At 40.1% G+C, this 17283-nt stretch overlaps 1 protein-coding gene and 1 long non-coding RNA gene across 2 annotated transcripts; one reads left to right on the forward strand and one right to left on the reverse strand.

Moving 5' to 3' along the window:
- Positions 1-669: 669 nt before the first annotated feature.
- Positions 670-2658, reverse strand: LOC114168264 (uncharacterized). Its single transcript, XR_003600650.2, has 3 exons — positions 2436-2658; positions 2262-2331; positions 670-958 (listed from the first exon to the last, which is right to left on the reverse strand). It is a non-coding gene; the product is annotated as an uncharacterized LOC114168264 (long non-coding RNA).
- Positions 2659-5876: 3218 nt separating this feature from the next.
- On the forward strand, positions 5877-11730 carry LOC146881547 (uncharacterized). Its single transcript, XM_085669227.1, has 8 exons — positions 5877-6138; positions 6522-7541; positions 8152-8327; positions 8598-8705; positions 8814-8972; positions 9216-9418; positions 11107-11251; positions 11353-11730. Exons 1-8 carry the CDS (start codon positions 5877-5879, stop codon positions 11728-11730), a joined length of 2451 nt encoding a protein of 816 aa, XP_085525353.1.
- The last annotated feature ends 5553 nt before the right edge of the window (positions 11731-17283 follow it).

Consider the following 17283-nt stretch of genomic DNA (forward strand, 5'->3'; position numbering starts at 1 on the left):
ACCCTCGCATATGCCTCGGTTCATAACCGAGGCATAAACAGATCTTTTTTACCTCGTCAGTATATGCCTCGGGTGTAAAACCGAAGTCAAAAGGTCAAAATAACCGCGGTCAAATCCCTTCCCTGCACTAGTGCATTAAAGCAAAAATGTGTCAAACAGTATAAACAACTCAAATGCAATCCTAAAATGTGTATAAAACATCAAATAAACCTAACAAAATTTGATTAAAAGGACTAAATCCACATATTTTGAAAGATAAAGGACTAAATTGGTCTAAAGTTTCAAAATAGACTAATTCCAAAATTCACTGAAAGTTAAGGGATCAAAAACATATTTAACCCGACAATAAATGATAATAAGCAATTAAACAATTATGCAGTCAAATATATGTGTTCAGGGGCGTGAAAAACTCAATCAGGAGATGAAGTATGGGACATGAAGTATAGATATTGATGTTTTATGAATTAGCTAAAAACAAACAAGTTTGGAAGCTATGCAAAGTGAGAAAATTGTTAATATAAACGTGGCATTCATATTGTAGCTATCATAACATTTAAAGATATTTTTTTGTTATGTATATATTGTATCCATTTGTTATTATAAATGGAGAAACAGGGTTGTTAATTTTTACATCTTTTAATGATTGAATTAGGAGCACTGATAAAACAATGATTGTAACGTCCCATTTAATTTATAAACGCAATTAAAGGAAACGCCACACATAAGATAGCACAACAACGCAGTCCTGGGGTTCTCAACATCACCCCTACAAAACTAGGCACACCACGATGCCAACGAAAGTAGGATAGCTATTTAACTAAAAGTTTACAATCTAATAACCACGAATACAGGGGCCATAGCCCTAAAGAAAACACGAAAGAAAGAAGTGTGAGATCCAGCCCAGATGGCTAAGTAGCGGAGTCGTCATTCCCTTGTTGACCACGAGAATCTCGCCCATCTGCTCCCATCAACCAAGTTGATGATCATCGCAAGAAGATCAGCCACATACATCACAACCATGCAACAGAATGGGTAAGCTAGAGCCAACAACATATTCATCATGCAGTCAAATATATTTTCATCATCTCATATCCACACAGCAACCAAACATGTTATGACTCTTCATTCAATACACTACGACTCGACTCGACTCATCCGGATACATATAATTTAGTCGGATTCAGCGGATGCTTGCACTTGTGATGGATACCTCTGCTCACCCCCGAGCTATGTGTTACAAGTGTTACAATGAATCAAATCTCCCTCACCACAAGGTTAGCCCTTAATGAATTACAGGCCTCCTGCTACTCTCACCACAGGAGTCAGTCCGCTCTAAGTGAGACTAACTGGCCCCTTAGAGTGTCAGGATGCAGTCCTTACCTTGAATCCTTACCTAGTTATACAGATGGGGCACCACCATGGACACCCACTAACAGGGGCCATGGAATTACGTCCCGACCACTGAAGCGCAGCCCTGGAAATCTCACCTAGAGATCCCCAAGGACTTACGCACTGACACAGACCCAACAAGCATAAAATCCACAAATAAGAGAATAGCAATCATGCTCACAATCCCACGTCAATCTCAACAAAATAGCACCTCTTCCGTATCGCATGTTGAATCTATACCATTTATCACCACTTCCCCATGAGTTTAGGGCCTCACCTCATATCGATAACGTGCCCCATAAGTTCCAACTCACTCATAAATTTCACATGCCGAACTTCCACAACACCCATCATTCCATTCAAGAATCATTTCACACACACATGGCAGTCCCTCATATATATATACATACATCTCAACGTACAAGCAAACCCAAGTAATTACCACTCAATCCAAGGTAACATAACAAGCGAACCATACTCTGTCTCGCCCAGCCCCTCGCTCAGGCTGAGGGGTCTCGCTCAGGCGAGCTTCCCCCTCGCCTAGGCGAGGGCTAAAAAGGGGAGCAGGGGCACATGCGGGATCTCGCTTAGGCGAGACCCCTCTCGCCTGGGCGAGGTGCTCGCTCGCTCAAACGTTGAGCTGGTCGCCTGGGCGACCTTTCGCGCAGAAGCCCTAGGCGAGCTCCCTGTTTCATCTCGCTTAGGCGAGACTGACTCGCTTGGGCGAGATTAACAGGTCTCGCCACTGTTCTTCACTGCAACAGCCATGTTCTCCGACCAAACATCAAAACGACAGATCCAACCATGCAATCAACCATCAACGCATAAACAGTTCCAAAAAGACTCGAAATTAGAACCCTAACTTCCCGTACCTGGAAATGGGTTCCTACAGACCTCGGCACTGGACTCCGGAGCACAGCAGTTCGGGAGACGGGTCAGGAACTGGTTTAACAGCGGCACAAAAGGAAGAACAGAGTCATCAACCAACATTAAACGGTGGAATACGAAGAAGGAAAGTGGAGACGATAGGTTTTAGGGTCACTTACGTCGTGCAGGAAGTAGGACTGAGTTTGAGCTTGAAGGAGGGGGACCTTAGGGTAAACCCTAACAGAGCTTTTCGTGAGAGGTAGTAAGGGATGGCGGCTGGTTTCTGAAAGAGTGAGTGTGAGATAGGATTAGGGCAACATAGCAGGGCTTATATACATTGGGCCAACCCTTAGGCCCACTTACAAGGGCAGCCCACCAACTCTAGGACAGAAAAGAAATGGGGCCTTACAATGATCAGTATCCTTATCAACAGTATTTTCATTAAGTACAAATTCTTTTCACTAAGTCAAAATTCTTTATTGGATTTTTTCTGTTATTCCTATATTAATTCCAAAAAAACTTTCTATTTGATACATTAGAAGGGACATTAAAGAAAAATTTAAGATCGGCTCTATTGGTGTTTGGAAGGATGGGCATTATTTGCAGAATCAAGATTAACTGTGCTCTGATTTTCATTCAAATTATAACTATAATAATAATAAATTTGTTAAATATTTTTCACCACATAATAATAATTATTTTATTATTTTATTATTAATAATTGTATATGATCATTTATGTTAGTAGAATATTTTTCCTTAATATTTGAATTTTGATGTTTTATATTAAATTTTTGTAATAATTTTTATAAATCATTTAATTTTGATTTATTTAAATTATTTCTTTTATTATGTTTATTTTTTATTTCTTTTAATTTTGTAATTCTTAATTAATTTATTTTATATTCACAAAAAAAAATATTATAATGTATAAAATTATCATTTATTTATGAAAATCCATAGTAAAATTAAATTTAGAAATCATTTTTTATGATATTAGCTTGCTATTAAAAGTAAATGTTCATTTTAAAAATTATTTTTAATACACAAGTTATTAAAAATAAATATTTTGTATACATTAATTTGGATGTCTCTTATTACAAATCAAACATGTTTTTGGATTCTCTCATCAAAAATATTTTTCCTTTAACAAAGTTGAATGTAGAGCTTTACCATTACGAGTTTGACAAAAATTATAACAAAATCATTAAAGAGAAAATAATGGTGCAGAGGTGACTCTTTTGAAAGAAATATCATCTTAGTCAAATATATATATATGTCAATACTATTAAAGGTATAATTTTAAGTATTATTCTTACAATATTATTTTGCTACACATAACTAATAATATCTTACCATTATTAGCAATAATATTATTAATATTAATAAATATTTAGGAGTAGTTAGTATTACTATTATTCTTCTATTATAATTATTATTATTTATTATTATTATTATTATTATTATTATTTTGAGACGATCCATGATTCACAATATATCTAGACTATACTACTATTGCTATTAATAATAATAATAATAATAATAATAATAATAATAATAAATATTATTATTATTATTATTTGACTTAATATTACTATTAATATTATTAGCATTAATAATTATTTAGTATTATCAGTGTTTTTATTATTGAAATTAATGTTATTCTACTATTATTATTATCTTGCATTGTTGTTTTGATTAGTATTATTAAAAAATTTGTAGAGAATACATAATGCATGATATACATATATTTCTTATAAGAACGATTTGTGCATGTAAGGCCCTCTTTTTTTTTCGTTATTTTAAAGGTTCACCCTAAATCATTTGGACCTAAAGGCTGGTCCATAGGGTGTCAAAGACCCTAAAGCAGTCAAAACACTCTCATTCAGTTCTCACTTTGTAACCAGTCACCTTACACTCTATTTGAACTATTTTTAGAAGCTTTGCTAGGGTTTGAGTGAGCTCCCCTATTTTTCCTCTCCGTTGAACGATTCCCTCCAAGTAAGTTGAGCTCTCTACGTTCCCTTCTTTTCTTCAAGCTTTAGTTCCATGCTAGTCTATGTCATAGCTCATTTTCGTTCATCCTTATGGTTTTCAATTTTGTTGTTTGCTTCCGCTTTAGGTTCAAGTCCGCTAAGGATCTCATTCGCTTGAGTTAGCATTTTCCAGATAAGGGAAACTAGAACTCCTTTTTCCTTGAAATACAGTGTACTTATTTTCGTCCTGGAATGAGTATGGTTGATTGTTGTGGCACTACTTTTTTTCAACACTTCACACTTTTCGTAAAATAAAGGTTCCTACTTCGTTAACCATTGGATCGAGCTGATATTTTAATAGCTGATCCTTAACACATAATTCTTGACTTTGACAGGTCGGATCTTCAATCAGAGCTCTATAGTGAGAGTCGTTTTTATCGCAAGGTCACTGTAGTTTGGTTGTTGACAACACTGCACACTTTTCGTAAAATGAAGGTTCCTACTTTTTTCACCGTTGGATCGAGCTGATATTTTAACAATCGATCCTTAACACCTAGTTCTTTACTTTGACCGGTCCGATCTTGAATCAGAGCTCTGTAGTGAGAGCCATTTTTATTGCAAGATCACTGTAGTTTGGTTGTTGACAGCATTAACCTTTGTTGCTTGTTTGGTGCATAACTTTCTTTATAGTTATTCAATTAAGTTGGTTCTTGTTTCATTTGGTTCTTGATTCAATCATATTTAATTTGAATATAAATACAAAATTTTTTAGCTTTACACAAGCTGCAGTTTTATTTCTAAAATCCCAAAATCGTTTGCATAATGTGTTCTTAAGTTGGATTGCTATGTTAAAGCATGAGATGAGTTAATATGCATGAGTAAAATGGTTTATGGGTTGTGAATGATGAGTTTGGCATGATCTTGGCGTGTAATGAGTATGGGATGGTTGGTTATATAAGTGACATGGAATTGGTATGAGCAATAATGTTATATTGATTGATGGAACATGATTTGTATGTGGTTAGGACGTAATTCCATGATAGTTTTGTGGTGGTGCCTCATTGGTTAGGGCATAATTCCATGAATCTCTAGGTAAGATCTCATGATGGTGCCTCAGTTGGTCAGGATGTAATTGCATGACCTTTGTTAGTGGGAGTTCATGGTGGTGCCTCATTTATATAATTTAGTAAGGATTCAAGGTAAGGATTGCATCCTGTTAGATATTGTTTGATATTATTAAGATATTGTTAGATATTGATAACCACAATATCAAACAATATCTTTTATTTAATCTTTTTATTTTCAGTTACTCTTTTTACTTGTACCTCTCTCTATTATAAATAGATTACCCTATGTGTGGTTTATACACAAAGGAAGATTAATATCAATCCCTATTTTCTTTATTCTCAACATGGTATTTGGAGCTTAAGGTATTTTTTCTTTTAGTCATCGTTGCCTCTGCCTCTGCTGTCGCCACTAAAGCTGCCGCCTCTACCAAACCTCCATTGGACCGCCGCCGCCGCCGCCGCTGGACCTCTGCCGGACCGTCGCTGAACCTTCGTCGGACCCCGCCAGACCACCGCTGCCGGACCTCCGTTACCGGAGTGCCAATTCTGACCGACAACCTTGAAGTCGTGCCTCCTCCATGGCGTCTTTCGCTGCCTCTTCTCATTTTGAAAACTCTTCTTATGTGTCTGACCCGTCCATCTACACTAACTATGTTAATGTACATTTATCCATTGACAAGTTAATTGGCCATAATTATGCCACATGGTCATCGGACGTCCGATTATGGCTTAAGAGTCAGAGGTATCTTGATCATCTTGCCCCGAAAGCACCTACTCTCACTCCTGCTGAGAACGACCGTTGGGAAACCATTGATGCTCAATTATGTGTGGTTCTCAAGGGTACTCTTGATCCTTCGTTAAAGCAAATTTTTCGTTCCTACGAAACATGTGCTCAAATCTGGGAGCATGCCAAGTTATTATACATCAATGATACTCAATGTCTCTATGGTGTCTATTCTAAATTTGCAACGCTTATTTCCTCTAAACATCAAGACTCTATGACTGATTATATGGCAAAATTCATGCTCTATTTCATGAATTCAATGAATTATTGCCTCCTTCCCCCGACCCTGCCACGGAGATCGAACAATGCTCAAAGTTCTTCATGCTCGAAGCATTACACGGGCTTGCTGATAAATATTCACATATTCGTTATCAAATTTTGGTTTCCCCGGTTGTCCCCGCCTTAACTTCAACCTGCTCTACTCTTTTGCGTGTACCAGAACAACCTAACACTAATACACCTGCTTTTGTTGATGATTCTTCTGCATTGGTATCTCACCGCGATGACCGGACTCGCCCTCGCAAACAGGGAAAAGGGCATCCTAAGTGTGAACATTATGGCAAGCTCAGTCACAAGATTGACAAGTGTTATGCATTACATGAGTGTGAACATTGTGGCAAGCCAGGTCACAAGATTGATAGGTGTTATGCATTGCATGGACGTCCTCCTCGCTCTGCTGCAGCTGTTCAAACCAACCTTTCCCCACCTTCCTCTACTGGGGATCCTTCTTTTGTTTCACCTGATACACCTGCTATGTTCAACAAATTTCTTAAATGGCATAAGGATCAAGAGTCTTCTAGTTCCACTGCATCTATAACTCACACAGGTACATCTTTTGTTGGTCTGACTCGATCTTCTTCTCTTGGTCCTTGGGTGTTTGATTCAGGAGCCGCTGATCATATTACTGGTAACAAATCTTTGTTCTTTTCTTTATCCTCTCCTAATCATTTACCTTCTGTTACACTGGCTGATGGTTCTAGAGTCTTATCTCATGGTGTTGGCACTGTTAAAATTTTCCCTTCTTTAACCATTGATAATGTTCTTTATGTCCCTGGGTCTCCTTTCAACCTGTTGTCCATCAGTCGTCTAACTCGTTCTCTTGATTGTGTTGTTTCTTTTACCCACAATTATGTGTATTTACAGGGCCGGAGTTCAAAACAGGTGATTGGCACAGGATGTGAGTCTCATGGTCTTTATTATCTTCGTCCCTCTACACAAGTTGGTGCAGTTATGGAGTCTCCCTCTCTTCTTGATGCTCAGTTAGGTCATCCAAGCCTTGCCAAGTTACAACAGCTTGTCCCTGCCTTATCCAAGTTATCTCATTTGGTGTGTGAGTCATGCCAATTAGGCAAGTATAGTCATACTTCCTTTCCTCGTAGTGTCACAAGTGACGTTTCATCCCCTTTTGCCTTGGTTCACTCTGACATTTGGGGTCCTAACCGCGTTAAGTCTACTTTAGGTTTTCAATATTTTGTTACTTTCATTGATGATTATTCTAGATGTACTTGGTTATTTTTAATGAAACATCGTTCGGAATTATTTCATATCTTTCAATCTTTTTTTAATGAAATTAAAACTCAGTTCGGTGTTTCTATTAGAGTTTTGCGCAGTGATAATGGCCGTGAATATCTTTCTCATTCTTTTAAACAATTTATGGCTTCTCACGGTATTCTGCATCAAACTTCTTGTGCTTATACCCCTCAACAAAATAGTGTAGCTAAACGTAAAAATAGACATCTTATTGAAACCACTCGCACTCTTTTAATTCATGGAGAGGTTCCTGAACATTTTTGGGGTGATGCTATTCTTACTGCCTATTATCTCAATAATCGCATGCCTTCTTCGGTTTTAAAGAATAACATACCTCATTCCATTTTATTTCCTCATGACCCTCTTCATCCCTTACCTCTAAGAGTTTTCGGGTCTACATATTTTGTTCATAATTTCAGTTCTGGTCTTGACAAGCTTTCTCCTAGATCACATAAGTGTGTTTTCTTAGGGTTTCCAAGATCACAAAAAGGATACAAATGTTTTTTTTCCTTTTCTTAACCATTATTTTGTGTCTGCAGATGTCACCTTTGATGAGTACTTCCTTTATTTTAAGAGTCAAACTTCACATCTAACTCCATCTAGTCCTGACAACTCTTCTAATACCTTTAATGTTCCTCTTGTTTGTGACCCTCTTACGGTGTCTTCTTCATCATCGGTTCCTGCTCCACAGTCCGCTTCTCCACCACCTCTTCAGGTTTATAGTCGTCGAAACCGATCATAACTACCACCATGTGACTCCACTCAAGTGCCAACTGCTCTGTCTCTTCCGGCTCTGACACTTGAGTTTGACCTTCCCATTGCCCTCCGAAAAGGTATGCGTTCTACCCGTAATCCCTCTCCCTATTATATTGCTTTGAGTTATCATCACTTGTCATTACCTTTTTATACATGTCTTTCCTCTCTTTCTTCTGTGACCATTCCAAAAACTATCCGTGAAGCTTTAGCCCATCCTGGTTGGTGTCAGGCCATGGCAGATGAACTAAGTACTCTTCATAACAGTGGAACTTGGGATCTGGTCCCGTTACCGTCTGAGAAATCTGTTGTTGGTTGCAGGTGGGTGTTTGCTATCAAAGTTGGACCTGATGGTACTATTGATCGCCTCAAAGCTCGTCTTGTGGCCAAAGGTTATACTCAAATTTTTGGGTTGGATTATGGCGATACTTTTTCCCCCGTGGCAAAGATGGCTTTTGTTCGTTTATTTATCGCCATGGTTGCTCTTCAACAATGGCCTCTTTATCAACTAGATGTTAAAAATGCTTTCCTCAATGGTGATTTGCAAGAAGAAATCTATATGGAGCAACCTCTTGGGTTTGTTGCTCAGGGGGAGTCTTCTGGGATGGTATGTCGTCTTTGCAAATCACTATATGGCCTAAAACAATCTCCTAGGGCCTGGTTTGGAAAGTTTAGCAATGTTGTTCAGCAATTTGGTATGACTCGGTGTGAAGTAGATCATTCTGTCTTTTATCAACACTCGAGTGCTAGATGTGTTTACTTGATAGTATATGTTGATGACATCGTTCTTATAGGGAGTAACAACCATGGCATCTCTCAGTTGAAACAACATATTTGTCACCATTTTCAGATAAAAGATCTTGGCAAACTTAGATATTTCTTAGGTATTGAGGTGGCACAGTCCAATGATGGTATTGTTATATCTCAAAAAAAGTATGTCATGGATATTCTGGAAGAAACTGGGTTAGTGAGTTCAAAGTCTGTTGATACACCCATGGATCCCAATACTAAACTTCTACCAAATCAGGGGGAGCTTATATCTGATCCTGAGCAGTATAGAAGATTAGTTGGAAAATTAAATTATCTCACCGTTACTCGTCCTGACATTTCCTTTGCAGTTAGTGTGGTAAGCCAATTTCTTAATTCCCCATGTGAAGATCATTGGAATGCAGTCATTCGTATCTTGAAGTATATTAAAAGATCCCCTGGAAAAGGATTGTTATATGGTTCTAATAACCATACAAGAGTTGTTTGCTATTCAGATGCTGATTGGGCAGGATCTCCTTCTAATAGAAGATCTACATCTGGGTATTGTGTCTCCATTGGTGGTAACTTGATCTCGTGGAAAAGTAAGAAACAGAGTGTTGTAGCAAGATCCAGTGCAGAAGCAGAATATAGAGCTATGGCCTCAGCTGCCTGTGAACTTATTTGGCTCAAGCAATTGCTTCAAGAGTTACAATTTGGAGATGTTACTCAAATGACACTTGTGTGTGACAATCAGGCTGCTATTCATATTAGCTCTAATCCTGTCTTTCATGAGAAGACCAAACACATTGAGATTGATTGTCATTTCATTCAGGAAAAGGTTATGTCTGAAGACATCAAGACTAAGTTTGTTAACTCAAGTGATCAGTTAGCAGATATTTTTACTAAGTCTTTACGGGGGCCTAGAATTGATTATATTTGTAACAAGCTTGGCACATACGATTTGTATGCTCTAGCTTGAGGGGGAGTGTTAGATATTGTTTGATATTATTATGATATTGTTAGATATTGATAACCACAATATTTTTACTTGTACATCTCTCTATTATAAATAGATTACCCTATGTGTGGTTTATACACAAGGGGAGATTAATCTCAATCCCTATTTTCTTTATTCTCAACACATCCTAACACTCTAAAGAGTGAGTTAGTGTCACATAGAGCGTACTAACTCAAGTGGTGATAGTAGCAGGAGGCCTGGAATACTTTAAGGGCTAACATTGTGCGTGAGGGGATGAAACACTATAACAATTAGCTCAATAGAACGGCTCGGAAGAGTAGTAAAAAGGTCACCACAAGTGCAAGCATCCGCTGAATTTGACTAACTATATGTACCCGGATGAGTCGTGTCTGAGTCTTAGTGTATTGTGTGCAAGTCATAACATGATTGGTTGACATAAGCATTTTAGACTATGAAAGTGTATGTAACTGTATGATAAACCATTTTCTACTCTAGCTTACCCTTTGTTTGTTTGATTGTTATGCGTGTGGTCTTCTCTCTTTGTGATGATCATCAATTTATTGATGTGAGCAGATGCGAAAAATACTCATGGTCAACAGGGAAATAGTGAATCCGCTGCATAGCTTGCCTGAATTGGATTCCATTTAATTGGGCTTTTCTTTAGGGTTATGGCTCATGTATTGCCTTGTTTCTGAGCTTTATTTTGAATTATTGTTGACCCTTTTTTATACCTTGTTATTGGCATCATGGTGTGCCCTAGTTCATTTCTAGTTTCTTTTATATAATTGTAAGGAGTAGTGTCTATACTCTAGGACCTTGCCTCTTATATTATTTGTGTAACATTTCCTTTAATTCAGGTTATTAATTAAATGGGGTGTTATATTTATGGTATCAGAGCAGTCGTTCCTTAAAGTATGTGGACTTGTGTGTCTTTTAGCTTTCTCTGTCTTTTTAAGTATCCTTAGCGAAGTTTCTTGTCTTATCAAGTCTGAGTAATGGTTTTCCTATGTGCCAGTGATATGGCACCTGCACTTAGAAATCCTCAATCTTCTCAGGATGATGTGTCAGACATAGCCAGAGCAATAGAAGCTATGGTGGCAGCAATGACTCAGCAGAGTACTGCCATTATGCAACAACATGATGCATCGATGCAACGACAGGTAACATCGCTGGACCACCAACAATTGGTGATACAACAGATGGAGGCTGCAAGAGTAGCTGAGTGGGTGCCCATAGGCAGCATATGCAAGCCCTCTGAAAGTTGGAGGAGAATAGTACAGTTGCCCCTGCCTTTGGTCCTGAGCCACGACCTCCAGTCCGGGAGTGGAGTTTGGAAGACTTTTTGAAGCACCACTCAGTGAAATTCAACGGTAAGACTAGTCCTGATGTCGCAGACCAATGGCTGAACGACATGGAGAGAATATTCGACGCCAAGATGTGTATTATGGAGAACAGATTGGCTTTTGCAGTGTATATGCTTACAGGAGAGACGGAGCATTGGTGGATCAGCATGAAATCCATCATGGAAGAGAGAGAGGAACCTGTTACTTGGGGGGCCTTCAGGGGGAAGTTCCTCTCTGAATATTTCCCAGACAACGTCAGATATGCGAAAGAGGTGAAGTTTCTTCAGTTGACCTAGGGAGGGAAGTTTGTAGCTGAGTATGCTGAGAAGTTCAAACACCTCAGCCGATTCTACACGATGCAACTCGATGAAGAGTGGAGATGTTGGAAATTTGAGAATGGTCTCCGTGGAGACATTCGTTCGATGGTAGCCCCACTTTCCATCAAGGATTTTGCTACACTGGTGATGTGACCCCAACAAGCCCAAGCTCAAGTGCATCAACAAGCCCAATCACTAGAAGCATGATGAGAAAGATTCACATGGACCTCTCACAAGATGATCAAGTCAATCATGGACTTTTTACATTATTCACATGGGCTAAAGAAATCTCTAAAATATGAGATGATGCATGAAGGATGTAGTATAGATTTAAATTAGGCCATTGTTTAGGCCTTGTTTTTCTAGAATAATAAGTCAAACAATGTGTAGTTGAATTGATAAAATTGGGCTTGACTAAGCCCAATAGAAGATTTGGCCATGAGCTACCAAAGGTCAAAGGTGGACTAAGTGGAAGTCAACATTCCTTCCTACACCTCATGGATCATGCATCCCATAGAGCCAAGTCCACACTTCACCCATGTGCCTCCTTCATCCAAGGGCTAAGAGAGTGTCTTCTTTTCCAAGTCTTCATCCAAAGGCTAGGAAGATGATTCCTTCTCCAAGCCACCATCCAAGGGTGATGATTAAAGCTTCTCCTCCAAGCTTGACCTAAGGGCCAAGAATTAGTCTAGCTTTTAGGCTTACATATAAAAGCCAAAAGTAGACCATTTGTACATTTTAACTCTTGAAATTTCTAATAGAATGTTTGTGTTGAGATCACTCCACTCTTCTATTATTTTGAGAGTATACATGGCTAACCTTCTCCTTCATCTCCTCTAGCCACCTTCCATACCATAACTTCACTTCTACTTTTCACCTTCACCAAAAACCTCCATTTCCTAGAGCTCTTCTTGCTCTTATATTCATTTCTGCTGCATTTCATCTTCTTTTTGGTGTCTTCCATGGATCTCCTTCCTCTCCTAAACCAAGGACGTCCATCAACTGGTGGAGAAGGCTAGAGTGATGGCAAAGATGAAGAATGAGGTAGAGACTCAGCGTCCGTAGCAACAGAGGATTGGCGGACAATTTGGGTCCAAGCCGAGGCATGAAGAAAGGAGGAAGTCATATGATAGACCTCACCATCAGCCCTAGGGGTCTAGGAACTTCCTTTCATAGTAGAACAGAGTCTAGTGCTTCCAGTGTGGAGGCCTTCATCTGAGGAGTGTGTGCCCGCAAATGGAAGGCTTCAGAAGATGTAACAGTTGTGGCAAAGAAGTCCACTTTAGCAAGGATTGCCCCACCCTTGCAAGGGCAATGACGCGTGCTCCAGTTCAGACTCCTGCATATAATCAGCAGAGGAGAAGAGGCAACAGGCCTCAGGCAGCAGGTTAGGTGTATGCGATGTCAGGAGCAGAGGCAGCAGGCTCAGGTAACCTGGTTATAGGTTGTTGTGCGATAGTTGGTATGATATGTTTTGTACTGTATGATTCTGGAGCGACACACTCCTTTGTGTCAGATGCATGTGTTAAATGGTTGGGTTTGTCGGTGTGTGAACTATAGTGTAAACTTGTGGTATCTACTTCGACATCGAGTTTGGTCAGAACATCATCCTTGTGTGCTAGATGTCCAGTGGAGGTGGAAGGGCACACATACAAGGTGAATTTGATATTCCTACCTCTACAAGAGTTGGAGGTGATCTTGGGGATGGATTGGCTCTCTGCCAATCGCATTCTTATATATTGCCGAGAGAAGAGATTGTTGTTCCCCAACTCAGAGGAGCCTGAGTTGTTGTCATCTCAAGGGGTTATGAAAGAGATGCAAGATGGAGCATAGTGCAACATAATCTTCATGCATCTAGAGGTGGAGAAAAAGGAGATGAAATTTGTTATAATGGTCGTGCATGAGTTTAAGGATGTGTTCTCGGAGGAAGTGCCAGGGTTGCCTCCTAGTAGAGAGGTGGAGTTCTCTATTGACCTGGTACCAGGAACCGATCCGGTGTCGATGGCCCCATACCGTATGGCTCCGGCGGAGTTGGTAGAGCTCAAGAGTCAGATAGAGGAGCTATTGAGGAAACAGTTTATACGACCTATTCGCCATGGGGAGCACCAGTGTTGTTAGTAAAGAAGAAGGATGGGAGTTCATGTTTGTGTGTGGACTACAGACAATTAAACAAGATGACCATCAAGAACAAGTACCCCCTTCTGAGAATTGACGACTTGATGGACCAGTTACATGGAGTAGCGGTGTTCTTGATGATAGATCTACGGTCAGGATACCATCAGATATTGGTGAAGGCAGATGATGTGCAGAAGACAGCCTTCAGGTCTCGATATGGACACTACGAGTACATGGTTATGTCTTTTGGTGTGACCAATGCTCCAGCAGTGTTCATGGACTACATGAGCAGGATCTTCAGACCATTCTTGGATAAGTTTGTCGTAGTCTTCATAAACGACATACTCATCTACTCTAGGACGCATGAGGAACATGTAGAACACCTGAGGTTGGTGCTTAGTATCCTGAGGGAGAAGCAGTTATATGCTAAGTTGTCTAAGTGTGAATTTTGGATGAACGAAGTGCAATTTTTGGGGCATGTGATATCCGCCTAGGGTATAGCAGTGGATCCAGCGAAGGTTAATGCAGTAGTTAAGTGGGAAAGTCCCAAGTCAGCAATAAAGATTAGAAGCTTCGTGGGTTTAGCTGGCTACTATAGAAGATTCATAGAAGGATTCTCCAAGATAGTGGCACCTCTGTCACAACTTACTTGGAAGGACCAACCTTTCACTTGGACGGATAAGTGTGAGGAAAGCTTCCAAGAGCTAAAGCGAAGGTTGACCAATGCTCCGATACTGGTGATCCCTGATGTTGGTAAACCTTTTGAGGTTTATTGTGATGCCTCTCATATAGGGCTTAGCTATGTGTTGATGCAAGAGAAGAAGGAGGTGGCTTATGCTTCAAGGCAACTTAAGGTGCATGAGAGAAACTACCCCACTCATGACCTGGAGTTGGCAGCTATAGTGTTTGCCTTGAAGAGTTGGAGGCACTATCTTTATGGTGCCTAGTTTTGCATGTTCAACGGTCACAAGAGTCTCAAGTACTTGTTCGATCAAAAGGAACTGAACATGAGACAGAGGAGGTGGATGGAATTCCTGAAGGACTATGATTTTGAACTTTTGTACCATCCAGGAAAGACGAATGTAGTGGCAGATGCCCTGAGTAGGAAAACAGTGCATACTACACACCTTATGATCAAGGAGGTGGAGCTGCTGGAGAAATTCAGAGACATGAAGCTACAGATTGAGTTGGGATATGAGTTCATTAGATGTAGTACCTTGACTATATCTAGTGACTTCTTGGACTTAGTGAAAGAGAGAAAGTTGTTGGATGCCAGTTTGAAAATAGTAGTGGAACAACTTGGAACAGATGAAGCAAAGGATTTTGCCTTGGGAAATGATGGTATACTAAGGTTCCAAGGTAGAGTGTGTATACCTGATGATGTTGAGATGAAAAGGTTAATCCTTGAGGAAGGACACAAAAGTCGTCTTAGCTTGCATCCTGGCATGACTAAGATGTACCAAGATCTCAAGGAAACCTTCTGGTGGCAGGGTATGAAGAAGGATGTTGCATAGTTTGTATCCGCTTGTTTGACATGTTAGAAGGCAAAGGTATCAAAGACCTGGTGGAATTCTACAGCCTTTGGAGATACCGGTGTGGAAATGGGATAGCATCGCTATGGATTTTATGATCCATTTGCCACAAACCTTTAGGGGTCATGATACGATTTGGGTGATTGTGGACCGATTGACCAAGAGTCCTCATTTCTTGGCAATGAATCTAAGGATGTCCAGGGCCAAGTTGGCCCAATTGTACATTAAGGAGATAGTGAGGTTGCATCGGGTGTCGTCGAGTATAGTGTTAGATAGAGATCCACAGTTCACTTCACGATTTTGGCAGACTTTGCAGGGTGCTTTGGGTAGCAAACTAACTATAAGTTTGACATACCATCCCCAGATCGACGGTCAGTCTGAGAGAACGATTTATTCGCTTGAGGACTTATTGAGGACATGTGTGTTGGATCATCTGGGAGCTTGGGATAAAGTTTTACCATTGATAGAGTTTACCTACAACAACAGTTTTCATGCAAGAATTGGCAAGGCACCATATGAGGCTCTATACAGTAGGAAGTGTAGGACCCCTCTATGTTGGTACCAGGATGGGGAAGCGGTGCTAGTTGGACTAGAGTTATTGGAGCAGACTACCGAGAAGGTGAGAATGGTGAGGGATAGGATGTAGGCTTCTCAAAGTAGGCAGAAGGCTTATGCAGACCGCAGGAGGAGAACTTTGGAATTCGCGGCTGGAGATCACGTGTTCTTGAGGGTGACCCGAATCACTGGTGTGGGAAGGGCTCTCCGCTCGAGGAAGCTTTCTCCTAAGTTCCTTGGCCCTTACCAGATCTCGAGGAGGATTGGGCTGGTGGCTTATGAGATTGCTTTGCCTCCATAGTTAGTTAATCTCCATCCGGTATTCCACGTGTCACAGTTGAGGAAATACGTGTTTGACCCATCTCATGTACTGGAAGCCGAGGATGTACAGATCGGGGAGGATCTCACTATGGAAGTACTACCTTTTGCTTTAGAGGATAGTAGAGTTGAGGAACGTCGGGGAAAACCAGTCAAAGTCATTTGGAATCGGAGGACAGGTGACTCTACTTGGGAGTTAGAGGAGGATATGAGGAAGTCACATCCGTATTTGTTTCCCTGGTAAGTCTTCATTTTCCAGGTCGAAAATTTTTGTTGTCGGGGAGAATGTAAGGCCCTCTTTATTTTCAGCCTTTATTTTAAAGGTCCACCCTAAATCAATTGGGCCTAAATGCTGGCCTATAGGGTGCCAAAGACCCTAAAGTAGCCAAAACACTCTCATTTAGCTCTCACTTTGCCAACAGCCACCTTACACTCTCCTTGAACTGTTTTTAAAAGCTCTCCTAGGGTTTGAGTGAGCTCCCCTATTTTTCCTCTCCATTGAACGATTCCCTCCAACTAAGTTGAGCTCTCTACGTTCCCTTCTTTTCTTCAAGCTTTAGTTCCACTCTAGTCTCTGTCATAGCTCATTTTCGTTCATCTCTTATTGTTTTCAGTTTCGTTGTTTGCTTCCGCTTTAAGTGCTACTCCGCTAAGGATCTCATTCGCTTGAGTTAGCATTTTCCAGGTAAGAGAAGCTAGAACTCCTCTTTCTTTGAAATACAGTGTACTTATTTTTGTCCTGGAATGAGTGTTTGATTGTTGTGGCGCTACTTTTTTTTGTACTGCACACTTTTCGTAAAATGGAGGTTCCTACTTCGGTAACCGTTGGATCGAGCTGATATTTTAACAGATGATCCTTAACACATAATATTGACTTTGACCGGTCGAATCTTGAATTGGAGCTCTATAGTGAGAGCAGTTTTTATGCAAGGTCATTATATTTTGGTTTTTGACAACACTGCACATTTTTCATAAAATGAAGGTTCCTACTTCGTTCACCGTTGGATCGAGC

Source organism: Vigna unguiculata, chromosome 11 (genome assembly GCF_037176805.1).
Source record: "Vigna unguiculata cultivar grain cowpea cultivar isolate G323 ecotype 2 chromosome 11, ASM3717680v1, whole genome shotgun sequence".
NCBI classification, from domain to species: domain Eukaryota; kingdom Viridiplantae; phylum Streptophyta; class Magnoliopsida; order Fabales; family Fabaceae; genus Vigna; species Vigna unguiculata.

Bases quoted from the DNA above. Each gene is read 5' to 3' on its own strand.
- LOC146881547 (XM_085669227.1), top strand. From the start codon at position 5,877: ATGGCGTCTTTCGCTGCCTCTTCTCATTTTGAAAACTCTTCTTATGTG. The intron at 7,542-8,151 runs GTTTTCAATATT...TTGTGTCTGCAG, and splicing joins CCGCGTTAAGTCTACTTTAG to ATGTCACCTTTGATGAGTAC. The intron at 8,706-8,813 runs GTTGGACCTGAT...CCCGTGGCAAAG, and splicing joins GGTGGGTGTTTGCTATCAAA to ATGGCTTTTGTTCGTTTATT.